The sequence below is a fragment of the Anomalospiza imberbis genome, chromosome 5 (genome assembly GCF_031753505.1).
Source record: "Anomalospiza imberbis isolate Cuckoo-Finch-1a 21T00152 chromosome 5, ASM3175350v1, whole genome shotgun sequence".
Lineage (NCBI taxonomy): Eukaryota > Metazoa > Chordata > Aves > Passeriformes > Viduidae > Anomalospiza > Anomalospiza imberbis.
The window spans coordinates 1,360,337-1,386,935 of record NC_089685.1 but is presented as its reverse complement, the minus strand read 5'-3'; the positions used below and the strand labels follow the sequence as shown (position 1 = coordinate 1,386,935).

At 56.4% G+C, this 26,599-nt stretch overlaps 2 protein-coding genes across 2 annotated transcripts in view; one reads left to right on the top strand and one right to left on the bottom strand.

The window, feature by feature from the left end:
* TASOR2 (transcription activation suppressor family member 2) overlaps positions 1 to 8,941 on the top strand; it is a 46,628-nt gene extending 37,687 nt beyond the window's left edge. The window contains exons 18-23 of the mRNA XM_068189428.1: positions 74 to 4,129; positions 4,998 to 5,117; positions 5,365 to 5,518; positions 6,185 to 6,290; positions 7,337 to 7,512; positions 7,815 to 8,941. Of these exons, the coding sequence (XP_068045529.1) occupies positions 74 to 4,129; positions 4,998 to 5,117; positions 5,365 to 5,518; positions 6,185 to 6,290; positions 7,337 to 7,512; positions 7,815 to 7,936 (4,734 nt within the window). The 3' untranslated portion in view covers positions 7,937 to 8,941. The remainder of the gene's footprint in view (positions 1 to 73; positions 4,130 to 4,997; positions 5,118 to 5,364; positions 5,519 to 6,184; positions 6,291 to 7,336; positions 7,513 to 7,814) is intronic.
* A 1,064-nt stretch (positions 8,942 to 10,005) lies between these two features.
* Positions 10,006 to 25,181, bottom strand: GDI2 (GDP dissociation inhibitor 2). The gene is made up of 11 exons (XM_068189358.1): positions 24,990 to 25,181; positions 17,496 to 17,603; positions 16,810 to 16,909; positions 15,353 to 15,487; positions 13,496 to 13,694; positions 13,098 to 13,229; positions 12,643 to 12,742; positions 11,852 to 12,023; positions 11,148 to 11,292; positions 10,914 to 10,968; positions 10,006 to 10,840 (listed from the first exon to the last, which is right to left on the bottom strand). Exons 1-11 carry the CDS (start codon positions 25,032 to 25,034, stop codon positions 10,685 to 10,687), a joined length of 1,347 nt encoding a protein of 448 aa, XP_068045459.1. The 5' UTR covers positions 25,035 to 25,181; the 3' UTR covers positions 10,006 to 10,684.
* Between the last annotated feature and the right edge of the window lie 1,418 nt (positions 25,182 to 26,599).

Genomic DNA, 26,599 nt, shown 5'->3' with positions numbered 1-26,599 from the left:
TTTTTTTTTTTTCCCCCTGCATTTTCCTGTGAGGAATGTTTTTTTTCTTGTTAACCCGTGGATTGTGTTTCAGGAGGAGCCAGCCAAGGAGGAGCTGGTGGATGCCAGGATCACCCCCAGCCCTCCCGAGGAACTCAGCTGTCCCAGCAAATCCCCGGATGCACCGGGCACGGAAAACCCCGGGAGCCAAGCCCCGAATTCCAGCACAGCTCCATGGACAGACCCGCCCTGTGCACCTCAGGAGAACGAGGAGCAGCAGCAGGAAAACCAGCAGGAAGCAGGCTCAGAGAGTGGCCCTGGCCCGCCCGAGGATGAGGAGGCAACGGGAGGCTCTGGGCATTCCCTGGAAGCTGAGGATGGCGCTGATCCGCAGCCTGCCTGTGATTCCATGCCCTTGGAAGCAACTCTTGGAAGTGCAGAGCCTGGGGGAGCCACTGAGGAAGTGGAGGAATCCCAGGAGCCCTCGGAGCACTCGGAAAAGGAGGAGAGGGAGGTGGAGGAGGAGGAGGAGGAGGAGAAGGAAGAGAACGAGGAGCTGGAGGATGAAAGCCCCTTCGTGGGCACCGTGGGTTTGGTGCTGTCCGAGAGCAGCGATGCCGAGATGGAATGCGAGCACGGCGAGCAGAATCCAGGGAATTCTGCGTCTCCAGAGGAGTTTGGTGCTCCTGAAGAGGACCCCATGCCCAGCCCCACCTGCCTGGTACCCCCCTGCCCTGACAGATCCTCCCCAGCACCCTCAGATGGGGCTGGGACTGACCCTGGGGGCTTTCCCGAGGAGATGTCACCAAACCAGGAGGAGCTCCCGGATCCCTGGGACGCTCCGGGCACACCGGATCCGGAGACAAACGGGGCTGGAGTGGCCAGTCCGGCCGAGGTGGGGTCACCCCACAGTGACAGCGGGGAGCTGCCAGTCCCCCCTGAGCCCAGCCTGGTCCGTGGGGCACAGCCCGACAGCGTTACGGACAGCCCGGGACCTGCTGGAGCCACGCTGGGACACGGCTCGGAGCACAAAAACCGGGATCAGGCGCCCTCCAGAGAAAGGTGGGAGCCTGCTGGGAGCACGGGGTCCCCCTGCGGCCGGGGAATGACCCTGACCCTCTCCCCCGACTCCAGCTCCGTCTGCCTGACCTCTCCCGATGGGTCCGTGGATCCGTGGGCTGCTCCAGAGGATCGGCCCATGGAGAGCGTCCAGTCACCGTCCCAGAGCGACCTGGGGCGGAGCAGCTGCTTCTCCCAGCTGGGTGGGGATGGCGCCAATCCCAACCCCAATTCCCTGGATGCTGAGGAGTCAAACCAAGGCGGGGACGGGGTTTTGGAGGAGGAGCAGCAGGGGAGCCACCCTGCCAGCGGCACGGAGGAGCTGGATGATCCCATGGGAGCAGGAGATGGCCCGGACTCCCCCTTTGACTACACAGACATAGGAGATGACTGCAGAGCTGGGGAGAGCGAGGATGTGTTCCCTGGGGCAGAGAATTCCCCTGGGAATGACACCACGAACATGGAGATGGCGGAGATCCCTCTCCACCATCACCTCCTGGAATCAGAGCCCTCCTCCTCCATCAGGGAGGGCATCTCAGCCATACAGGAGCTCCCCAGGCAGCAGCAGAGCTTCCCAAACATCCACGGGGACTCAGCTCCTGCTTCCCCTGCCGCCAGAGACTCCCGTCCCGGCATTCCCGCCGTGCCGGGCCGGCGCGAGTCGGTGCTGTGCCGCCTCTGGAAGCCGTGCCGGGAAGGAGGAGCCGCGCAGGTCAGCGTGGCTGCCTGGAGCCTGGATGGCTCCTTCCATCCCAGCTGTTCCCAAGAGCTGTTGGAATGCCCAGCTCCCTGCTCCCCCGTGGATGCGGCAGCGGAGCCGGGATCTGCTCCTCCTTCTCCGCGTGATCCGTGGGACGATCCGGAGGCTGCGGAGCCGGGCTCGCCCCTCCCTGAGGCGCTCCCCGGGATGCTCCCTCCCACTCCGGACAGTGCCCAGTGGGCCGGGAGCCATGGCAGCCCCGGCAGCAGCCCCAGAAGCCATGGTAGCCTCATGAGCAGCCCCGGGAACCATGGTAGCCCCGTGAACAGCCCCAGGAGCCATGGTAGCCCTGGGATCTGTGGCAGCCCTGGGAGGTATGGTAGCCCTGGGGGTGCTGGGAGCCCCAGGAACCACGGCAGTCCCAGGAGCTATGGTAGCCCTGGGAGCCATGGTAGCCCCGGGAGCTGTGGCAGCCCCATGGGCTATGGTGGCCCTAGGAGCCATGGTAGCCCCGGGAGCCGTGGCAGCCCTGGGAGGTATGGTAGCCCAGGGAGTGGTGGGAGCCCCAGGAACCATGGCAGTCCCAGGAGCTATGGCAGCCCCGGGAGCTGTGGCAGCCCCATGGGACATGGTAGCCCCAGGAGCCATGGCAGCCTGGGGAACAGCCCCGGGAGCCATAGCAGCCCCAGGAGCCGTGGTAGCCCCAGGAGCCATGGTAGCCTCAGTGGCCATGGCAGCCCGGGGTGCAGCCCCAGGAGCCATGGCAGCCCCAGGAGCTGTGGTAGCCCCAGGAGCCATGGTAGCCTCAGTGGCCATGGTAGCCCCAGTGGCCATGGCAGCCCAGGGTGCAGCCCCAGGAGCCATGGTAGCCCCAGTGGCCATGGTAGCCCCAGTGGCCATGGCAGCCCGGGGTGCAGCCCCAGGAGCCGTGGTAGCCCCAGGAGCCATGGTAGCCCCAGGAGCCATGGTAGCCCCAGGAGCCATGGCAGCCCCAGGAGCCATGGTAGCCCCAGGAGCCATGGCAGCCCCAGTGGCCATGGCAGCCCCAGGAGCCGTGGTAGCCCCAGTGGCCATGGTAGCCCCAGTGGCCATGGCAGCCCCAGGAGCCAGGCAGGGGATGCTGGAGGGAGCCCCGGGGAGGAGCCCTTCCCGCCGGAGGACGTGGAAGGAGGCAGCATTCCCAGTCCTGCGCCTTTCCCAGCCCGCGAGTGTCCCCTGTGCGAGCCCTGGGATGTGTGTGAGCACAACCCCGAGGGATCCCAGGCGTTCCCCGATCCCAACTGTGCCGGCGCCGAGGTGGGACAGGGAGAAATTCCCGCTTCTCCCATCCCGTGGGACGAGCCCAGGGATCTCTCTGGAGAAAACCGGGAGTTCAGTGATGCCGAGGATATTTCGGAGCTGCTCCCAAGGGAAGAGCAGCTCCCAAGCCAAGACACACACGAGGGCTTGGCCTTTGAAGATCCATTGGAGAATTCCTTTGGTGACTCAGACCAGGAATATTTTGAGGGGAATTCTCACTCCCCTCTTCCAAGCAGGAGTTCCTGCATCATGAGATCCATGGATGCTGCAGGAGCAAGGACTACCCGGGACAGCTCCTCCAGGAGCTCCGTGCACACGGATGAGCAGGGGGAGGCCTGGGACTGGGACATGCCCCGGGATTACGGGAGCATTGTGGTCACCAGGCAGTGCCAGGAGAGGATGGAACATTTCCAGCTTCCCAGGAGGCACAGCCGCCGTGCCCGGGAATCTCACCTGGCCCTCTCCCTGATGGGGACCTGGAGGGACTTTGAGGAAATCACCCAGAACACTCTGGACATGGAGTGTCTCCGCTTCCATTATAAGCTAAAGGAAATCCTAAGGAAGGACAAACCGCCCTCTTCTACCTCCAAAAGCATCTTCCCAACGGACTTCTCTCCCCGCCACGCCCCCATCCCGCTGTCCCCGCGCAGCAGGAGCCCCTTGCGGGTGACAATTTCCCCCTCGGACACGCGGCCGGCCGGGCTCCGCTCCCACGGGGACGCTTGGGCCACCAGGAGAGGCCGATCCCGGGCCAGGAGCCGCGACCCCCGGGCTCCCTTGCACCTGGGCAAGCTGCGGTACGAGCACGCCCTGCCGGAGCCGCGCGGGGACGTGGCTGGCATCCTGGACGAGTACTCCGAATTCCAGAGGGTGCTGCTGGCCGAGGCCGGGAGCGACGCCGCGGCGCGGGGGGAGGCCGGGAACGGCCGGGTGGGGGCGGCCCAGCCCCGCGGCACGGCGGCGTTCCGGGGGATGGCGGCGGAGCTGTGCGGGGCCCTGCGCTGCCACCTGCGCCGCGTGGCCGCCAGCGGGCAGCCCGGAATGTTCTACCTGCTGGAGACTGGGAAGGAGCCCTTCTTCGACAGGGTGAAGGTGGGAGCTGTTCCTGGATGGGGATGGATTGGGATGGATGGCGTTGGATGAGGGTGGGTGGGGATAGATCAGGATGGATCTGGATGGATGGGGGTGGATTGGGATGAACTGGGGTTGGTGGGGATGGATCAGGATGGATTGGGATGGATCAGGATGGATTGGGATGGACTGGGGTTGGTGGGGATGGATCTGGATGGATGGGGATGGATTGGGATGGACTGGGGTTGGTGGGGATGGATCTGGATGGATGGGGATGGATTGGGATGATCTGGGGATGGATTGGGATGAACTGGGGTTGATGGGGATTGATCTGGGTGGGGATGGATGGTTGTGGATCGGGATGGGCGGCTCCAGGGGCACAGCTGAGGGTGGCAGGAGCAGGGAAGCTTGGGCAACCTGACAGGGATGGTTTGGAAGCCAAGAGCCACCTTGGCTCCCAGCACTAGGAGTTGGAATCCCAGGAGCCTTGGGATTGAGTCACTGGAGAATCATGGAATGGTTTGGGTGGGAAGGACCTTAAGGATCATCCAAGTCCAACCCCATGGCAGGGACATCTCCCACTACCCCAGAGTGCTCCAGCCTGGCCTTGGACACTTCCAGGGGTCCAGGGGCAGCCCCAGCTGCTCTGGCAATTCCAGCCCAGCCAGGAATTCCTAATTCCCAAGATCCCACCTAAACGTACTCTGGTTTAGTTTGAAGTCCAACCATTCCCAGCACTGCCAAGGCCACCATGTCCCCAAGTGCCACATCCATGTGCCTTTTACATCCCTGCGGGGCTGGGGACTCCCCGTTGCCCTGGGCAGCTCGTTCTCCTTCCTCTCCCCGTGTTCCCAGGGAAGCATTCCCCATCCAGGCCTTTGTGTTCCAGGCCCTGCTGAAGGCAGAGGGGTTTGTGAGGACAGAGCCCCTGGACTTCTGCGGACACCGGGACAGCGAGCGGCTGCTGGTCATCATCAGGAACGAGGACATCGCCTCCCACATCCACACTGTGAGCCTGAACCCCTCTTCTCCTCCTCTCTGCACTGGTCCTTAATCCCTGGATCCATTAGAAAAGTTGGAGCAGCCCAGCTCAAAGCAGTGAGGTTGGGCTTCCCTTGTCCAGCCTCACCCTGACTCACCAATTCCAGGGAATGTTTCATCCCTGTACGCAGCGCTGGGTTGGGAATGTTGGGAGGCTGCAGGGCTGGGCTGGGCTGGATCTGGGGGCTGTTCCCAAAGCCCTGTTCCTGGAGCAGGTGCCGTGCCTGCTGGAGCTGAAGCGCTGTCCCAGCGTGGTGTTCGCCGGCGTGGACGATCCCGAGGAGGTGACAGGGGACACGTTCCAGGAGCTCTTCCAGGCTGGAGGATTCGTGGTGTCCGACGAGGAGCTGCTGGAAAGGGTGACCTTGGGTGAGTGTCACGGACACATTCCCAAACCTTCCCCTTGGTTCTGATTCCAGGGGGGAATTCGTGCCCTCACTCTGACATTTGGATCCCATTGGGATGCAGGGCCCAGCTTGGGGGTCCCCGGAACATCCCAGGGCAGGGCAGGGTTGTCCCAGGATGTTCGTTTGGCCTGGAGGCTCATGGAATAGTTTAGGATTATCCAATTCCATGGGCAGGGACGCCTCCCACTGTCCCAGGCTGCTCCGGCCTGGCCTTGGACACTGCCAGGGATCCAGGGGCAGCCCCAGCTGGAATTCCATCCCAGCCCCTCCCCACCCTCCCAGCCAGGAATTCCTTCCCACTATCCAGTGGAAAAAGGAGGGGAACTTGCTGCTGCCTTCAGCTCCTCAGTGGGAAGTGGCCGAGAAAACAGAGCCACCTCTTGTGGGAGATGCTCAGTGAGGTGACAGGGAAAGCTGCACTTGTCCTTTCGGATATCGGGAAAATTCACACCAGGACATGATCCCAGTTCCCCATCCTGTGCAGTTTGAGTCTCCATCCTTGCAGAGACTCAGAGCTCCCCTGGACGAAGCCCTGAGCACCCTCAGGTGGCCCCACTTGGAGCAGGGCTGGGCCCAGAGACCCCCAGGTCCCCCTTCCCACCCACCCTGAGCTCCGGTGTCCCCTCAGGCCAGCTGAAGGAGGTGGTGAAGGTGCTGGAGAAGCTGAACAGGAGCGGGAGGTGGAAGTGGCTCCTGCACCACAGGGAGAGCAAGAAGCTCAGAGGAGACCTCAGGTAACAGCTCTGCCTGGGAAACTGGGGACTTTTGGGATGGAGCAGCAGGACTTGGGACCTGGAGAGCATCAGATGGCCTGGAACGTTGTCCTGGGTGTGATCCTGGATGAGGCAGAGCTCTGGCAGCTCTCCTTGCTCCCTGCTGGGCTTCCGTAAGGCTCTTCCCTGGCTCCTTGGCAGAGATGCCCTCAGGGAGTGTTGCAGGCTCCTGGAGAGGCAGAGATTTCCCTTGAGGAGCTGCACATTCCCAAAACTCACAAAGCAAACTTCCCTCCCTTCCCACCAGCTCATCCCAGCTCCTGACACACCCCCTGGAGCTCTGGGCACCTTCCTGGGGCTCTGCCCCCTCTGGTCCTTTTCCTGCCCCAGCACATCTGGGATTTGGGGGTGCAGAGAAGGAATTGCCACTCCAGTTCCCACCAGGAATGGTTGAAGATGGAGCTGCTCTGGCGTGGACTCATCCATGGCTTTCCCTGGCATGGGTGAAGTGAGAAAAGTCCTGGGTGGGGATAAAGAAGTTTAACAGGGAAAGGAAAAGCTGGGAAAACCAAGAATTAATCCCCATTTCCCATCACAGGCCATCCCCAGGAGAGCCAGGCTCCATCATCACCACCTCTCCCAGCACCCCCTCTTCCTCCTCCTCCCAGCTTTATATCCTGAGCATGATTGCAGGGTCTGGAACATCCCTTGGGACAGTGGCAGTCACCTGTCCTGGCCTTGTGCCCCCCAGGCCCTGTGGGGTGAGTGAGGAGCAGCCTTGGCTTTCCCAAACCCTGCTCCAGCAACAACAAAACATCCCTGACCTACCCACAGCTCCCAGCACAAACCCCAAAAGCAGCCCCCGGGATGAAAACGAACCAACCCGGGGCAAAACCAGCACAGGCAGTCCTGGAGCAGGGGGCACTTTGTCACTTTGGGTCCAAAAACCACCCGTGGGGCTGGAAGAAGCACTTGGAAAGGCAGATCCCATCCTCCCTGCTCATTCCCTGGGGAGGGCTGTGGAGGGACGAAGCCCCTGAGCCCTGCCCGTGCCCCTCTCTCAGCAGGGACGATGCCAGTGCCCAGAAGAAGCGGCTGCTGCTGAGGTGGTGCCAGGGGGCAGAGCTGCTGGAGCCGCTGCCCTTCCACGGCTGCGACTCCGCTCCCGAGTCCCGGCGCGCCCAGTGCCTGCTGGAGCTGCAGGTGCAGCACGTCCGCGCCAGGTTCGCCGTGTACCTCACAGGTAAAGGGATCCCAGACCCCTGCAGCTCTGGAATTGCCCTGGAAGGGGATGGAGGAGGGATAGAAAATCCCTGTGTTCCTGCGGGAATCGCCTCTTCGAGGTGCGGCTCAGGTGCGAGTGGTGAAAAGGAATTTTGGGTTTTTGGAGGTTGATGAATTCCAGCGGTTTTTGGAGCCTGTGGGTGGCTGAGGCTGTTGGCAAAGCAGCAGAGCAACCACGGTGGGATTTAGGGATATCTCCCACAAGTTTAGGAACAACCTCGTTTGTTGGAATTAACGGAGCTGCTGCTCCTCCCCTTGCAGAAAATCCCAGCAGCAGCAGCAGGGAGATCCTGGAAAGCAAAGGAATTCTTGTGGCTGACATCAACACCTTCCTCAGCACGGTGCAGAAAGTGGCTGCTCCCTTTAGAAGAAGCTACTGGTAAAGAGGGGAAAGCTTGGGATTGATCCCAAAAAGCTGGGAACAGCTCGGGGCTGTCTGTGGGATGGCCAGCAGGGAGCTGGGACTCTACAGCAGAGCAGGGACCGTCCCAAAGTGCTGGATGTGGGATCTGCCAGCACTCAGAGCCAGCTCCTGCAGCTGGATCCAGGAGAGCCACGCTTGGCACTGCTGGAAAACGGGAAAAACTGCAGGCCTGGCCCTGGGGAGGCTCTGCAGGAGGCTGGCAGTGCCCAGAGGAGCCGGGCGCTGACCTGGGCCACGTCTCCGTGTTGCAGGTGACAGCGAAGCCACGAGGACGCGGCTCCTCCCCAGGCCCTGTGGCACCAGTTTGGGCCCCCTGGTCCTGTGGGGGACATCCCCACCATCCATCCCCGTCAATCCCAGTGGATCCCCACCATCCATCCCCGTCAAGCTCATCAGTCCCAGTGGATCCCAGCTGCTGCTGGGGGTGGGGGAAAGTCAGTTCTAGCTCTGTACAGAAATCTTATTTAAAGGTGGGGAATGCAGATCCTCGGGGGATTCATTCCCTGCCATCCAGTCTCGCATAGGAAAAGTTCTTTTAACGGTACAGGTAAATTATTGGAGTGGTTTCAAGTCTTTGGTGCAGCTGCCGTTGGAGCAGGCAAATGAGTTTCCCAAAGTCTACTTGAAGATTAGGAATGAGAACAAATTCCTTTTCCGCGCGGTCGTTGCTGTTCAGGCCCACACTACATTTCATCTCACCCCCGCTGCCTCCTGCCGCCGGTTCCCTGCTGGGACTCGTGGAATCCCAGCACGGGGAGCCCTTGCTAATAGCAGGAAGCCGGGACGCAGGAACAAAATAAGCTCTTATTTATGGGGGAAACGCCGCGGCCGAGCCCCGTTCCCGACCCGGCTCCGCGGGGCAGGGGCGTCCTTTTAGTTCGTTTTTAAATCCAAGACTGCGAGGCCGTTGTGTACAGGATGACTTTGTAAAGAGTTTGATTAATAAAACCTCCAAAATAATGAAGTTTCACACAGCTCTGCTTTCTGGAGAGGGGATCCTGCTCAGCATCCAGCCTTTTCCAACAGGGAGAGGGAGGGCAGGGGATTTTCCAGCTGGGACAGAGGTTGGGAAGCAGCAAGGAGTGAGCAAGACCGTGGTGGGCTCCTGGATGATGGATCCCATCGCGCTTCCCTGCAGGAAGGATGGAATAACCAGAGGAATAACCAGGTTACAGCAGGTAGGGATAATGGGATCATTCAAGGATTTCTCTTCCCACCTGCACTGGGTCTGGCCTGGCTTGTAGGCACGGCACTGAGGGAGCTTCCCCAGCCCCACTCCCAGAGCTGCGGGTGGGAAGGGTTCCTGGGAGTGGCACCTCGGGAATCGTTCCTGGGAGTGGCACCTGGGGAGGAAGAAGTGCCAAAAGCCCCGGCTGGGAGGAAGGAGAGCGGAAGCCCCGGGCGGGCTCAGCTCAGCTCAGCTGTGGGGCCGCAATAGGATCAAACCCCAGTTCCTGTGTGGGAACGGCGCGGGCCGTGCCACTGAGCCACCCTGGAGAGCTGCTCCGAGGCTTTCCCTCAGTTCTCCCGGCACTTGGCACGGCTGTGCCAGCCGGGGAATGGGGACGGATCGCTCCGGATTGAACAGCTCCCGTTGGGGACGGAGAGCAGCCCGAACAGGAATGATTTACTGCTGCTGCCATTTCCAGCTGTGGCACTGGGGTGGCTGCAGGGAGCGGGGACTGTGCCAAACGCAGCCAGAGCAGCACAGCCTGGTAAGAACCACGGGACCAGGAAACGTTTTCCAGCAGGAAACGCCTTCCTGCAGGAAACGCTCCTGTCTCACCCCTGGCACGCAGAGATGCTGCAGGATCTCAGCCTGGAGCCGCTGCTCCCGGAACTGAAGTGAATCAGACCAGAGGCCAGGACTGGTTTCCAGAATTTGGCTTTACTTCGCAGTACAGAAATCATTTGGAGCCTTCAGGAGACACGAGAAGCACAGGCTCCGTCATGCCGATACCGCAGCGCCGTTTGGTCCATCCGAGAAGCCACCAGGGGACAGAAAATACTTCCACATCTTGCCTGCTCTGTAATTTGTTCTCTCAATTTTATTAAGATTAAAACACAAAGGAGCCTGAGGCACAGCTGTGTCCCAACCAATGTAAACGGGTTTAGAAGCTTAAGTGGAGGTTAAGTTCTGTGCCCAGAACGAAGCCAACATTTGCTGCTACAATAGGTGTGGGCTTTGTCCATGATACAACTTTGCCACAGAGTTAAGATTGATGGGAGAGACTTTTAGGGATGCTGTCCACAATAATGGAGTGCTGAGTTTCTATTTTCCTTGATATCAGGTTTGAGTGACATCAGCGTCACATCTACGAGCTCACCAGAAGCACAGGATTGTGAAGGATGTTTTACAAATGATTAAAAAGACAAGGTAAGACACAGCTGTCAATGAGTTATTTCAAATCTGCACCCACGTCTACGTCTGCAAAAATAATAGTAAAGTTCAGTCTGCCTTTCGCTTACGAGGTTAGTCAGGAATATCAGTCAGGAATTTGCCAGATTCTGGACAGCAGCCCTACTAGAATGAAATAATTAACACATGATATCCAAAAAGGGAACATTACCAGTGCAGTACTCTTCAATCTCTCAGAGATGGGATTACAAAAGCAGGCCTTACAATATTGAATTTCGTACAGTGTTCATTAAGTTCCTTATATATTCATATTAGCCGATTTAAACTTCTCCTAATTAGAGACTCTCATTACTGCTGCTCCTCCTCCCCGTAGATGTCGTTCTTCTTGCGTTTCATCTCCTCGAAGTCGAACTCTGATCCCATCATCCTCTTATAAATATCTTTGATGTCGTCGCACGTCGTCTCGAAGTGGGTGGTGGCGTCGTAGGTGCGCGAGATGAAGATCTGGAAGCAGAAGCAGCGTTGGAGCCCCGAGCTGGAGCCCGTCCCCTCCCGGCCCGGCTCAGCCCTCACTCACCTGGCTCTCGGTTCCCGGGTCGGTCGGCGCAAACAGGTCACTGATGCTCACGAACCTGGAGAAGGGAGAAAAAGCCTTGGTTTGGTTTGGGAAAAGGACGGTTTCAGAGCAGGAACGGTTCGATGCAAGGGCAGCGCTCAAGGTGCTGAGCAAACTCAGCTTGAGCAGCTCTTGGCAGCCTCCGGCTGTCCCAGCAGACATGGGACGTTTCTGGGGGGCTGGCTGAGGACTCACTTCTGCTCAATGGGCTCCAAGAGGTCCAAGGCTGGCTTGATCTCCTTCTCCGGGTCCGCGGTCTCCACGGTGGTGCTGGCGATGGCGATGTACTTGCCCTGCGCCGCCACGTTGTGAGCAGAGGAGATCATGCACACGTAGATATCTGGGGGGACAGGGCACAGCTCAGCCCAAAACCTCCTCAGCCTCATCCCAAAACCTCTTCCAGCCTCCTCCCAAAATCTCCTCCAGCCTCATCCCAAAACACTGCCCACATCTCCTCCCACTGCCCTGACATTTGGCACCCCCTGGATTGTTTAGAGAACCTGCAGCGAGTCCCATCCTTGCCCTACATGCTCTCATCTCCTAGTTGAGCAGCCTGGACATGGGAGATCCCCAAAATTCACTTTCCCCTGATGGCTCCCAAAATCGGGTGGGATTCGCAGTGCTCTGTTGCAGGCCGAGGCAGCCTCTCCCCCCGGCCCTCACCCACCTCTCCCAGCCTGGGGCACTTCCTGAGCAGGTTCCTCATGAGCTTTTCCGACCACAGGCTCCTCCCACCTCCCCTGACTGCTCTGAACTGCAGCTCAGCCCCGCTGGGCCCCAAAAGCCCCTGGAGCAGGGCGTGAGGTGTCCACGGCGCTGTGTGACCCTCGCATCACGCGCACACAGGCCGGGGAACGCCGCCCTGCCTCACCCAGGTGCTGAGACTGCCCCGCACACACCTGATTTCCGGTTGACCTGGTTCTGTGGAATGATGATCTGGCACGAGTTGGCATCGTTTGTGTTCTTGATGGGGTGGCTCAGGATGCAGATGACCCGGATCACCTGGCCCACCTTCGTCACGCGGTCCGACACGTAGCTGGGGTCGCAGATGAGCTGTTTGCAGCGAGCCACCTGAGCACCAGCGTGGAAACAACACCCAGGTCACGTCAAAAATGGTTTTTCCAGTAATAATTGACGATTTATCAATCTGAAGCCTCCAGGCTGCACGCACTTTGGTCTCTAGCATGGATTGTCACCTCTGCTCCCGGCCAGGACACGTCATTCCCACCCCAGGGGACACGTTATCCCACCAGCAAGTGCTCAACTGTCCCATGAGTGCCCGCTCCAGTCAGGAGCACACTCAGAGCTCCCAATCTGGCGGCATTCCCAGTTCTATCCAGCCAGGTGGAGAAGCCGCAGCAAGGCCACGTGCCAGCTGTCAGAGCAGCTGAGAGTGCCAAGGGCAGAGCTGGTTCCGAGCTGGACGCAGGGAACAGCCCCTTCCTGAATTATTCACTGCCAGCCCATGGAGAATTCATCCCAACTCCCGGAGCAGGGATGCTGAGGACTCTGGCCATCGGGACACTGTCTTCAGCGAGCTGGCACAGGGACAACAGCCCCAGCCCAGCACGTTTGGCCCTTGGGCCTAAAAAAGGGTTTTCTCTGTGTTTGTTGTGATCAGACCCAAAAGATGTGAGTTCAGAGGGGCAGATGTGGGCTGGGGAGCAGGGAAGGTGGGAAGGGTCCGTACCTCCCCCTCGGACTTGACCCCGACCACTTTGCCGTTCTCTATGACGATCTCCTCGATGGGCTTGTTGAGCATGTAGGTGCCTCCATAGATTGCACTGAGCCTGCAACAGGAAAATCCCTTCAGCACCCCCAGGGCTGGACTTGAACAGCCCTTCCAGCCCCCAGGGTCTGCTCCTCTTGGATAAACCCCTCCTCAGACCTGAACCTCCTCAAAATCCTCTGCTTAAACACAAGGGATAAATACTCTGCCAACAGGATCTCGCAGCAAATCCAGAGGTGAGCAAGGCCACAAAGAAAGAATCTCAGGTGGAGGAACCACCTCTTAATGAAGTGAAAGAACCATTAAGGACCACAGTATGTCATGCAGCATCACATTCTGGAAGCTCAGGCAGTGACTCCACACATCCAACTCCACACCCCAGTGGAGGAAACCGGGAGTGAAAGCCAGGTGCTCACCTTGCAAATCCCTGGGGCAGCTCTCCAAGGCCATAGAGGGGGTACAGGTAGGGGCTTTTCCCGTATCGAGCCAGTGACTCGCTGTACAGCTTAATCCTGTTGATTGTTTCTTGGCAGGGTTGATCTAGATAGCTGGGAAGGACAGTTACACCATTTGGGATGTCTCCCAAACCAGCACTTCCAGCAGAATATTCTGGAAAGCAAAACACTGACTTCCCATGACGCTTCCTTCCCCACCCTCCAGCTGCTCCTGGCAGCGCTTCCCTGAGAGTTCCCTTTAAGGAGCACTCAGTGGCACAAGTTTTACTCAGGAACCCTCCAAGTTTAAAATAACCAACCAATCCCATCATAACCCCAAATCCGGGGATTTGAGGGAGCAGCTGACCACCCCCACTTACTCATCAGTCCTGTAGAGAGCGAGGGCATGGCCTGTGAAGTCAATGACATCTTGGCCCAGGTCAAACTTCTTGTACACATCCCTCATGGTGGTTTTCTTGGGATCCACGCCCTCGAAGGTCCGCGGGTCGTTCTCGTCAAAGTTGGCCACGTACACCAGGAATTTCCTGAACCGGCGCTTCTCAAACAAACCCATTAAACCTGAAACCGGGGGTTTGTGAGAATTCAGAACCAGGGTTTGTGAGAATTCAGAACCAGGGTTTGGGAGAATTCAGAACCAGGGTTTGTGAGAATTCAGCAGAACCAGGGTTTGTGAGAATTCAGAACCAGGGTTTGTGAGAATTCAGAACCAGGGTTTGTGAGAATTCAGCACCAGGGATTGTGAGCATTCAGAACCAGGGTTTGTGAGAATTCAGCAGAACCAGGGTTTGTGAGAATTCAGAACCAGGGGTTTGTGAGAATTCAGCAGAACCAGGGTTTGTGAGAATTCAGAACCAGGGTTTGTGAGAATTCAGCAGAACCAGGGTTTGTGAGAATTCAGCAGAACCAGGGTTTGTGAGAATTCAGCAGAACCAGGGTTTGTGAGAATTCAGAACCAGGGTTTGGGAGAATTCAGCAGAACCAGGGTTTGTGAGAATTCAGAACCAGGGTTTGTGAGAATTCAGAACCAGGGGTTTGTGAGAATTCAGCAGAACCAGGGTTTGTGAGAATTCAGCAGAACCAGGGTTTGTGAGAATTCAGAACCAGGGTTTGTGAGAATTCAGCAGAACCAGGGTTTGTGAGAATTCAGCAGAACCAGGGTCTTGGCAGAACTCAGATCCTCAGACTTGTGTGGCTTTTCCATTACCAGCAGTGGGTCAGAACCTCTGAGTGTTCAAACACGGAATGGTTTGGCTGGGAAGGGACCTTAAAGGGCCTTAGTTCCACCTGCCCTGGGACACCTCCCACTGTCCCAGGCTGCTCCAAGCCCTGTCCAACCTGGCCTTGGGCACTGCCAGGGATCCAGGGGCAGCCCCAGCTGCTCTGGGAATTCCAGCCCAGCCGGGAATTCCTTCCCAAGATCCTGTCTAACCCTGCCTTCCTTCAGGCTAAGGCCATTCCCCTTTGTCCTGTCCCTCAAACCCCAAACATGAGGCTGGACAAGGCGCCATTTCTGCACTTGAATTCTCCACAAATTGCAGAAGCAAGACTGGAAACGTGAGGGCAGAGGCAGCACCCCCACTCCTGCCAGGATGAGTGTCTTGGGGACCACACATGAGATGTGGGCAACGTGAAGGAATTCCTGATTCCTTCAGCACACAGGAATATCTGCCATGAGGAAGGCTCAGACCTACAGATCTGGGGCCTTAACTGCAGGAGTCACTTTATCAGAAGATTTTTCAGAGGTGCTGCTGAACACATCCCACGCCTGGAGCTCATGGGATGCCCTCTAGATCCTACTGGATTTCACCACACTGTTATTAGTTTTATTTGAGGAGTGAGATTTAAGCAGGCAACAATTAAGGTTTGAGGTGCCACACGTTGGAGTTAGTCATTCCAATTTGCCTGCAATGTTTTTCACAAGGGCATGACATCAAGTATTTATGGCAGAGCTGGGAGCACGAGCCCCAGATGGAACCTCTTGAGGAAGGAAAACACTCTGCCAGGTTCTCAGCAGAATCTCACTGAACAGGAAGCTCCAAGGAAACAGGGCTCAGCAAACCCAAGGCTCACACTGTAAGGGGTGTTTGAAGTCAAAGAGGTGCAGGAGAACCCTGAGGATGCTCCTTAACACATGAGGAGCATCAAGAATACCCCAAGGGTTGAGTTTGCCTCTGTTTAGGGGATTCAGAGGGAACAGGTATGGTGCAGCTACTCACTGGAGGCCAAAGCTTCTGCCTCAGTGGAAGGAACTTTGTAGATCTTTCCTCCCTTGTAGACGAAGCTGCCCTCGATCACCTTGAAGTCCAAGTAACGAGTGACTTCTGTGTAGAGCAGCATCTTTACCAACTGACCTGCAAGGGGTTTGGCACAGTCAAACCCAGACACGGCAGCTCCCAAGGCAACAAACCCTTCCCCATGCTCAATTCCCACAGCAGGCTGAAGATAAGCCGGGACTAAAGCATCCAAGACTTGGTTGGGATCCATCAGTTCTTCCACTGCAGCAGCCCCGAGCCAGGCACTGCCCCATCCATCCATCCCTCCCTCCCTCATCCATCCATCCATCCTTCATCCATCCCTCCATCCATCTATCCATCCATCCATCCCTCCATCCATCCCTCCCTCCATCAATCCATCCATCCATCCATCCATCCCTCCCTCCCTCCCTCCATCCATCCATCCTTCATCCATCCCTCCATCCATCCCTCCCTCCATCAATCCATCCATCCATCCCTCCCTCCCTCATCCATCCATCCTTCATCCATCCCTCCATCCATCCATCCATCATCCATTTATCCATCATCCACCATCCATTTATCCATCATCCATCCTCCCTCCCTCCCTCCCTCCATCCCTCCCTCCATCATCCCTCCATCCATCCATCCCTCCCTCCATCCTTCATCCATCCATCCCTCCATCCATCTATCCATCCATCCATCATCCATTTATCCATCATCCACCATCCATTTATCCATCATCCGTCCTCCCTCCCTCCCTCCCTCCCTCCATCATCCCTCCATCCATCCATCCCTCCCTCCATCATCCATCCATCCATCCTTCATCCATCCCTCCATCCATCTATTCATTCATCCATCCATCATCCACCATCCATTTATCCATCATCCATTTATCCATCATCCACCATCCATTTATCCATCATCCATCCTCCCTCTCTCCCTCCATCCATCCCTCCCTCCATCATCCCTCCATCATCCATCCATCCTTCATCCATCCCTCCCTCCATCATCCCTCCATCATCCATCCATCCCTCCCTCCATCATCCATCCATCCATCCTTCATCCATCCATCCATCCATCCCTCCATCCATCATCCATCATCCATCATTCATCCATCCATCCATCCATCATCCATCCATCCATCCATCCATCCATCCATCCATCCATCCATCCATCCCTCCCTCCATCATCCATCCCTCCCTCCCTCCATCCATCCCCTGGTGCTCCAGGATGAGATTCCAGCAGCCAGGGGCTGGTTTTAGGCAAAGGGAGCTGGCCCTGCACTGGAAACCACTTCACTGATAGGGGGTTTGCTCCAGACCAGTCCGGTACTGGAGCACACGGATCCAAGGACAAGGATTATAAGGAATGACAGTGCCTGTCCTTTTCCAGCACCCAGCACCAGCCCAAGGAATATCTGGAAGCTCAGGATCACTCACCATTAGCCATAAGGAATTTCGGAATGAGGTCCACGTTCCAGTCTCTTCCCCGCCCCATAGATTCTGGTGGAGTTCCCGGGAGATTAAACCTTTTGTAGAGCTTTGGAGAGAGAATACAGAACTTATTATAGCCCAGGAAATCTGTCTGGGTGTCATTTCTCCCACACATGCACACACTTTCCACCCCCACAGCTCCAGGCTGAACACAAGCTCTTCAGAGCCAGCTCCTGGCTGCAGTTTTAGCTCCAGTTTGAGTTTGGAACACACGAACACATCCAGTGAATTGTTACAGTAAGCAGCAGGCAGTGTAATTCTGCTCATCCGGGCTTTGGGAATTTATGAACCTGATGAACTGTTTGTTTAGCATGACATTTCTTAGTCCAATTTATAATTTAGCTTTATTTTAAAATTAAAATAAAATAAAAAGTTAAAAGAGTTTTAACACCCAGCTGTAACAGCTCTGGAACGCTCCGTGCTCGGATTCCAGCTGGGAATTACAGGAAACAAGCACAACCCACCAACTCCAAACACCCCACACTGGCATTTTCCCCGCTGTTACCTGCTGAGGAAGTGCCATAAAACTTCCTTACGCAAAGGAAACCCTTGGAGTCATTAATTTGAAGCCACCCCAAGGCTAACTGGGAATAAATTCCCTTTCATACAAGGCTGGGTGTCTCCACACTTACATCTTCCAGGGGTGTAATGGAAGCACTTTCCCCTCCATAGTAAGAGTTCCGATCCATGTGAAGGACTTTCTTTCCATTCACTGACATAATCCCGGAGAGGATGCATTCCTGCAGGAAGGAAAGGATGCAAGGGACAGGTCAGCTGCGCTGGAGCCTCCTCCTGCCCATTTTTCCTAAGAGCATGTTCGGACAGCTCCACTGCAGCTGCGCAGCCCTCTGCGAACAAGCAGAGCAGTTGCCTCATTCCAGAATTCAGGCGCCTCTTGGAGGCAGATTAACCTCTTAATAAATTTATTGTCTGCTCTGGGCAAGCCAAGCAAGGGGTTAGAGATTGTGTGTAGGCTGTGATCCCTACACAAGGGTGTGGGTTGGATGCCTGCACAACCACCACCTATCAGGGCTTCCCAGAGGAAATTTTTGGGAATTCCATGCATTTGAGCCAAAGGAAAATCTGTCCCCTAAGGCACCAGCTATCGGTTTAAGGATGTCCACAGAGAGGCAGCAGGAGCGTGAAGTCTTACCTGGACTTCAGTCTGTCTCCTCAGAAGCTCAGTTAGTAATATTTGCCACACTGGGACACTCAGAATAATCCGCAGCTTCTCTCAGAGAGCAGCATAAGGAATAAATGAAGGCATCTGGGTGCTTTATCAGCTCAGCTTTGCTTTCCTTGCTCTGTGCCCACTGAGGTTCCCTGGAGCAGCAGACCAGCTGCTGTGTCTGACTGCAGCACCAAGAGGCTGAGCCTCACCACGGAGCACACACAGGCTGCACAACCAGCTCAGGCCTCGCACAACTAAATCCCCACTGAAACACGACTTTGCACTGGCTCTGGCATTCCCCAGCCAAAGGGCTTAACAAAAACGTCAACGTTTGTGTGCTTAGGACAGCTTATCTTGGAGGTTTTACTGATCTTGCTCTGCCTCAGCTCCCTCCAGCAGCAGGGTTCTGGCTGCAAGTGAGCTCCCATTCAGCACCACGATCTCACTGGTAGGTCCTGGCCACATCTCACGTGATGGATGGGGCTTCTTGGAGGGGGCTTGAAGCAACCTGGTCCAGTGAAAGGTGTCCCAGCCGTGGCAGGATGGTTTTTAAGGTCCTCTCCACCCAAACCTTTCACTCAGTCTGTAAACCCCCCTCCAGCTGCTGAAGAGATGCCACCACTGCACATCTGACAGGATTCCTGCAGGCAGGCTGGCCCTCCTGCAGAGATCTGTCTCCAGGAGATCCTTCCTGTTTGCTCCACAAGCACCTCAGTCAGGACTCTCCTCCTGTGTCACTTCCCCCTCCTGTGGAGTGCAGGAGGTTCATTGCCAACTGCAGACTGACCAATGCAGGTGTCAGGCAGGAAAACCACAAACACCAGGAGTTTCCCACTGTGGACTGTTCGTGTAAATCCTGACTCCAGTCAATCCTCGGTGTAAAGGAAGCTGTAAAATCAACCTCCCAGCCACAGCCGCTCTCAGGGGTTGTTTTGTTCTAAGGTCAGACATCTGTAGGTGCAGGGATGGTTGGCAGGGATCGCTGGCTGAGCATTTGCTGTGCCGGTGCTTCCAGGTGGCAACGGAAAACCCTTCTCCTTTGGGATAGCAGGGCACTGCTGGCCAGTCTGTCACCCACCAGGATGTGACCAAAACCCAGCCAAGGACCTGAGGAGCAAAGCTGGAGCTGCCTCACGCACAGCAAGGACACTCTGAGTTGAATCCCTGAAGTCATGGAAGATTTCCAGCATGGTGCCCACGTGGACTGTGAATAGTGAGCCACAGTGCTTCCCACAAAAGCTCTCCATGATCCATCAGCTGCTCCTTCCACTGCACCATCCTTCCAAGGATCCTACAAGGTCCCTCTTTTTTTCCCCACTGGCTGGGGGGGAAAGCAGAGATCCTCCCAGCAGATACAGCTGCACCAAACCCCGCGTGAAGCCACTACTCAAGACCTACAAGGCTGAGTAACCACAGGAGTAAAAGTGGCTACAGTGTTAATGATTAACCACACCCAAGGCAGGACTGTCACACCAAGGGCCTCATCACCAACCAGTTACATTCACAGAGCTCTGTGGTTGGAATCCTTGCTCTACCCTGTGATTTATCCCCCCTGGAACATCTCCCAAAACCCTGGCTCACCACCTCTGCCAGATGGTGGCACAGGACTGCAAGTGTCCATGCTGGAGCTGAGCCACAAGGAAACCAACCAGGATTTCAAGACTAAATAAGCACCAAAAGGAGGGATGGAGCTCCAGTGAAAGCTGCACAAGCCACATCCTCTGGTCTGGATGTCAGCTGATTTCAGCCACCCACTTAACCTCAAAGCATTCCTCGCTCTGTCTTCTCAGAAGAGGGAGCGTGCATCCCTTGGAGTGAATTTGGGCACCAGCAGAAGATACAAGAAGCCTTAAGTACCTCTCCACTCTTCTTTCACACCCATTAAACACCGCTGTGGGGACTGGAGCTATGACACTGCTGTTTAACCCAGGCTCGCTGAACACACCAAAATCCTGCACAGCCCTTTCAGACCACTTCCCTCTGCAGCCATGAAGGCCATGAAGCACCCGGGCTGCACAATGGATTTATCCTCCCAGCTCAGCAATTCCTTTGGATGCCGTGCTGGCCACGGGACCAGGAACCGCTTGATGTGTGACGCTGTCATTTGGGTCAGGGAGTGAGGAAAACAAACAGCCTGAGCTGATAAGGGGAGGGCTGGGGAGAGTTTAGAGTGCAAATAAAAAAGGGGAAGTGTCACAGTTCAAATCTGTGACACTGTGTTCAAACCAGCATTTTTGCTGTTTTATAAATGTCGCCACCACCAAACAGGAACAGGGAGCAGCTGCTGACAGCAGCAGCAGGACACAGCAGGGAGAGCTCCGGGTATCCAGGTCCAACAGAATCCATGCAAATTGCAGTCACGCTGCTACTACAATGCACTGCCTCAGCCAGTTCAGGTTACGAGCTCCCAGGAGCTCATTGTGCTGCTGAATGAACGATCTGAGCGCCATCGATGTCGTCTGCTGCAAATGGCCAGGGAACCAGGGAGAAACCAGCACATCCACTGTGAGTCCATGGAAATAAAAATACGGAGCAACTGGGAGGTATTGGTGCTTCCACGCTTGCTTAAGAGCATCAGCTCCTCCCTGCAGGGCAGGAGCTGGTCATGACCAGACCCTGTGCACACAGAGGCCTTGAGGAATGGAGGGAAGCAAGGAGGTTTCCGTGGATTTTCTCCAAGTAGGGCGGCAGTTCAGAAAGGCTCAGACAGCCCGATGGAAACTCGAGCCAGCGCCGCTCCTGTAACAGCGCCGAGGGGAGGATTGGGCACTGAGCATTGAGCAAAATCCCTTCGGCTTCGGGTCTGGCGCCACCAGGCTCTTTCTTCGAAAGGCAGGGCTTGCTGTGGCCAGAGAGAGTCACACAGTGGCTGGGCTTGGAAGGGACCTCTGGAGATCCTTGCTCCAACCCAGGCAGGGTCACCTGGAGCAGGTGACACAGGCAATTCCACCTCTCACCGCCCAACCCAAAGCTCTGCTCATCCTACAACTGCCAAAACAACTCCTCACTGCGCTGCAACAATCCCCTCTGCTGCCAGGGGATGATGCAAGGACAGACTCCAGCTTTCCCTATCAAAGGGAAGAAGCTTTTTCCTCCTAAGCCATTCCTCCACCTCAAAGGAATGAAAACAACTGGGAAAGTTGGGTGTCCCCTACAAAAGACGCTCCCACACGGTCCTCACAGTCACTCTGAGGCTCTTTAGGCCAAGAGGCTTAGGCCCGTATGAATAAATACATCCTGAACCAATGAGTTTGGCTCCTCTGCTCCTACAGAAAGTGAATCTGTATCTTTGTGGTGGATTTGAATAGCTTTAACATGGAGAGGCAGCTGGCAGGTAAGAAGCTTAGCTCAGCCTGCAAAGAGTGAAACCTCAGCAGGAACAGAGCATTCACCTACCGAGGCTCAACTGGAGGGTTTAATTATGCCCAAAATTCATGGAAAATAACTTTATAGAGGCACAGAGGGCAGGTAACAGAGACTGTCACCAGGCACAACATCCCTCTCTGAAATAACCCAGCGAGGAAGTACCGAGCGACTCCCACGGCAGAGAGGTGGAAATTACGGTGAGCTGGGAAATTACGGTGAACTGAAAAGAGAGGTGTGAAAATACAGCCATGAGGAGCTCTCCAGTCTGTGACCACTGCACCAGATTAAAAACGAGTCCGTGCAGTAGGTCTGCGGGAAGATGATCCCTAATCTGCCACACACAACGCACACGGAAAGCCTAAGACAAGGACCTTAAAGCTATTAAAGCTCCAGCACCCTGGAGAAGCCATTCCCACCAGGAACGAGGCAGCTGGAAGATCTACCAGCTCGCACGCAGCCAGCGCCACCACGGTCTGGCACTTCACACTGATCCATGCAGGAGGGAGCAGGAGGAGCCATGGAGTTCACTACAGCTGGTGGAAGTCTGAGGGGTGGTAGCAGCAGTAATTCAGGATTATTTTTCCCCACAGGGCTAAGACACCTCTCTGCGAGCTGGCACTGCAATGGGGTCTCTGTTTAGCACACAGAAGGGAAAAGCTGAAATAGTCTGAGCGCCAGTAATCCCAGTCCTACAGCTGCATTTAGTCCTTCATTACTGCTGAGGAAGAGATTAACACCTGAAATATTCACGTTGCACTTCCAGATCCATCCCTGTGGAATTTACACGTGCACTCACTGGCCCCACAGACCCAGCCAGAACGACCACTACAATGGACGTATTTGTGCTCTTTTACAAAGCTTCTAAGGACTCATTCTTCCCTCTTTAAACCAACAACTGAACTTTCCCTTTGGAAAAAAGAAAAAAAACCCCTCCAGATCAGCAGCAGAGACACAACCTCAGAGCTACAACAGGGGCCTAATGGGGCTCCGGCAGCAGAATCCAGGACCAGCTTGAAGGAAAGGGTGGTTGCAAACATCACTAGAACTTCCATGACAGCTCCTCTGGAAAAGGAAAGGAACAACTGGATGTGTTTCCAGCTCCTTCTGCTCAGGTACCACAGGTACCAGGCTCCTTTTCCGCTAGTACCCAAGCTGGAGGAGCAACCTTCAAGCCGCATCTGAGTGCAGGAGAGTCCTTCAGGCCAGCCTGATCCAGCCCTGCTCTGACACCACTCGCCAGCCACAGTGGTTGAGCCAACACCAGGAATTCCAGGATGGCTGCACCAGGACCTCTGGTTTCCATTCTTTTCCACATGAGCTGCTCCACACAAGACAAAGTCCACCCTAATTGGTATTTCAGAGGGAAAGCCAGCACACCAGAAGCAAAATGCGCGCTCCTGGATATTCCCAGGCTTTGGAGTTTGGTCAGCACACCTTAAAATACCGGCCATAATTTATTCCTTTTAACTCAACCACTGCTCATTAGCAGGAGCTTGTCTTAAAAGTGATTTCACAAGAGGCCTTTTGTCAAATTTACACTGGCATTTGTCAGTTTGAGATTAAGCCCTGCGTTCACCAACTTGATACCCCGCTCACACTAAAGCATAAATTAACATTTTAATGGAGCTCCGATCTATTGGAGGCCCCTTCACTACAAGCTCATTATATTTCACCTCCCCAAAAGTCCCTTTCCCTGCTTTGCTGAGCTGGGACAGGCTTTAGGACAGACTACAGCTTTCCCTATCAAGGGGAAGAAGCTTTTTCCTCCTAAGCCGTTCTTCCACCTCAAAGGAGGAGCCTTGAAAGGAATGAAAGCAACAGGGAAAGTTGGGTGTCCCCTACAGCTCCCACACCTGACACGTTTCCTTTGTGCCAGGTTTGCTACCCTTCTTCCCAAACCCAAAAGAGGGGGATGATAATCCAGCTCTGCCTTCGGTGGGGTCCTGTGCCAGGAGCCCATCAATCGCAGCACCCAAACCACGGGAGGAAACGCGTGGATTTCAATTTAATCTCCATCCCCAGGGGAAGTGGGGGAAATCCCCCCCGGGCCAACCCCAAACAAATCCCTTTGTCCAGCCACCTTTCCCCACCAACAGGAAGGAACAAAAGCAGCAAAGGCCAGTTGCACAAGGAGGAAAACCTCTCCACCATATTGGATTTTCTTCCCCCCTTCTCCAAACAATACCTCGCGTTTGTAACCTGCAATCCGCCCACCCGTGGCATCTCCCGGCCTCCAGGGATGCAGGAACCGGGAGAAATCCTCCCGCAAACCTCCCGGGCAGCGGCACTGCCATGTTTTTTTTCCCCAAGGCTGCCTGCGGCGCGGGCTGCATCCTCCACAATAGGACAAAGCCCCACCACGGCTCATCCCCCTCCCTCCGCCGCACCCCCATCAGCTGTCAGCTTTCCTTAGGGATCACCGGCATGCAGCGACATCGCAGGAAAGGGGTTTTTTTTTTGGCGGGGGGAATAAGGGAAATTTGACAGGCTCGCCAGCCTCCCATCCCCCTACTGCTGCAGTCAGGGCTGGATGGAGCCGAAGGCTGCAAAGGCGGAGCGGGAATGGGGATGGCGAGGGGGGGGGGATAACCACGGCTGCCTCCACCCTGCACGGACCTGCAGCCACGTTAGGTTTGTGCTACGGGGTGGGGGAGGCGGGGGAAGAGATGCGTGAATGGAAAAAAAATAAGGTGATCATTTAAAAAATGAATAAAAGGCAATGAATGCCCGTCGGCGTTTTATTGTCCGAGTCTCCCCACGCCCTCCCTCCGCAAAACAACCGCATTTCCTGGGGTCCCCCGGGAACGGCGGGGATCGGGGACGGGGGTTTATCCAAACACGAGGAGCTGTTGTAAAACAGACACATAAATCACACACAAAGCCCACCCGGGGGTCCAGTTAGGGACGGGGAGAAGGATCCAGGGTGGGGGTGGGATTGGAGCTGCGGGGTGCTGTGACACTCAGTGATGGGGAAATGACCATGGGGTTCCCCGGGGGGTGGGGGGTCTCACACACCAGACCCCCGAGGTAATGTTGAGGGGCGCAGGGGGAGGATCCCAGGCTGGGCCGGAGATGAATGGGAAAGGCTCCAGGGTAGGGGTGAGAATGAAGCCGAGGGGGTGCTGTGATAATTAATGACAGCGGAAAGCACCCAGGGGTCCCCCAGGGCGTCACATGCACCAGACCCCCGGTAATTCTGGGGATGGGGACGGGAGGAAGAACCCAGAGAGAGGCGAGGGGGCTACGAGGGACAGGTGACAGCCGAAGAAAACGACCTGAATGGGGCCAGTGGGGTGATAATCAGGTGAGAGATTGGGGAGGGGACGGCATACCCTGGGGGAGGGGATAAACACCCGAGAGCCCGAGGCGGGGGGGGGTCTCAAACCCAGGCTGGGGGGGGGGGGGAAAGGATCAGGTGATAGACGGGCAAAAGGACAGCGGCGCCGGGGCGGGTGGGAGAAGGGGAAGGGGGTCAGCCGCAGAACCGGGGGATGGCGGAGGGGGGGGGGGGGGGGAGCGGCGGGGCGGGGCAGGGCGGCGGCCGCCCGCAGCAGGCCCGAGGCGCGAGCGGGCGGCGGCTGCTCCTCACCGTGAGGCCGGTGCCCAGCACGATCACGTCGTACTCCTCATTCATGGCGGCGCGCGGTGTCTCGGTGTGTGTGTTGGGGGGGGGGGGGGGTTGTCTCTCGGCCGGGGCTGAGGCGAACCGGGCGCTACGCCGGGGGCCGCGGGAGCGCGAGAAAATGGAGCCGCCGCCGTGAGGGGACCGCGCCGGGCGAGGGGCGGGGCCGCGCCGCCTGCGCCCCGCCCGCGCGGCTGCCAATCACAGCCCGGCACGCCGCGCCATTGGCTGGCAGGGCCGTCACTCAAGGGGCGTGTGTGGGAGGGGGCGCTGCGCGCGCGAGCGGCGCTGCCACCGTGGTGGGGGGCGCGGCGCGCATGCGCAGTGCCGTGACCGCGCCGAGGGGCGCGGGGTGTTAAATTTGGGGGTGCTCCGTAATGGGTGGGGTTCTTCAGTTCGGGGGGGCGGCTCTGTTTGTTAGGGAGATTCTCAATCCCCATTTGGGGGATTCTTCATCTGGGAGAGCCCCTCATTTGGGGCGGTCTCGGTTTGTGGGGGTGGGGGGGGCCCTTTCATTGGGAATTTCATGGCTCCTCAGTTCGGGGGATTCCTCAGTTTCGGGAATTTCCTCCGCTCGGTTTATGGGGGGGTTCTTCATTTGACCTAGGGTTGGGGGGTCCTCAGTTTTGGTGGGCTCCTTAACCTGGGGGGGTTCCTCTGTTTGGGGAATTCATCAGTTTGGGGGAGTTTCCTCCATTTGGGGGTTTTTCCTCAGTTTCGGGGAGGATCCTCCGTTTGGGGGATTCTTAATTTTGGGGGGGACCCGTCCTTAGTGGGGAATCCATTTCAAGGGGCTTCTCTGTTCGGGGCGAGTCCCCTTGTTTGGGGGGGGATCCTTAATTTTTCAAGGGGATCCTCATTTTGGGGATGTTCCTTAACATTTGGCAGATCCTCAGTTTGGGGGGTTCTCTGGGAGCACCCTCAATTTGGGGGAGCTCCTCGAGTCAGGGTGGGTGGTCAGTTTAATGGGGTACTTAAATAAAGGGGTCCCTCAGTTTGGGGGGTCCCTCATTTTGGGGGGGTCCCTCAGTTTGGGGGGGTCCCTCATTTTGGGGGGGTCCCTCATTTTGGGGGGGGGTTGAGTTGTCCCCCCCCAATCCCTCCACAGCTGACGCTTTTCCATCCCATCCCAGACCCCCCACGGACCGCTTTGGATGGGAAATTCCCTAACTGTCCCAACAAGCGCCCCTAATTAGGCTGCATTCCGACTTCCCAAAATCCTGACTGGGGAAAAAAAACAGGAAGGAAACGTTTTTTGGGGAAAAAAAACCAGAATTCCCTGGGGGAATTTCGCAGGCATAAAGCTGAATCCACATTCCTTTTCGAACCCTCAGAATAATGCACGTTCCCCTTTGTGTTTTGAAATGTGTTTCCATGTTTTTATGGAGTTTCCCCATTGTGTTTCCATGGATATTTGGGAACATTCCCACTGTTTTTTCTCAGCAGTAATATTGGGAGGACACAGCTATTCCATGGCTTATTAAAATGACAAAAAGTGGGAATGAAGCAGCTCCTTGCATTTCCTGCTGTAGGGAGGACAGAACTGGATTTAAGGATCCAGGATATTTAGAGGAATA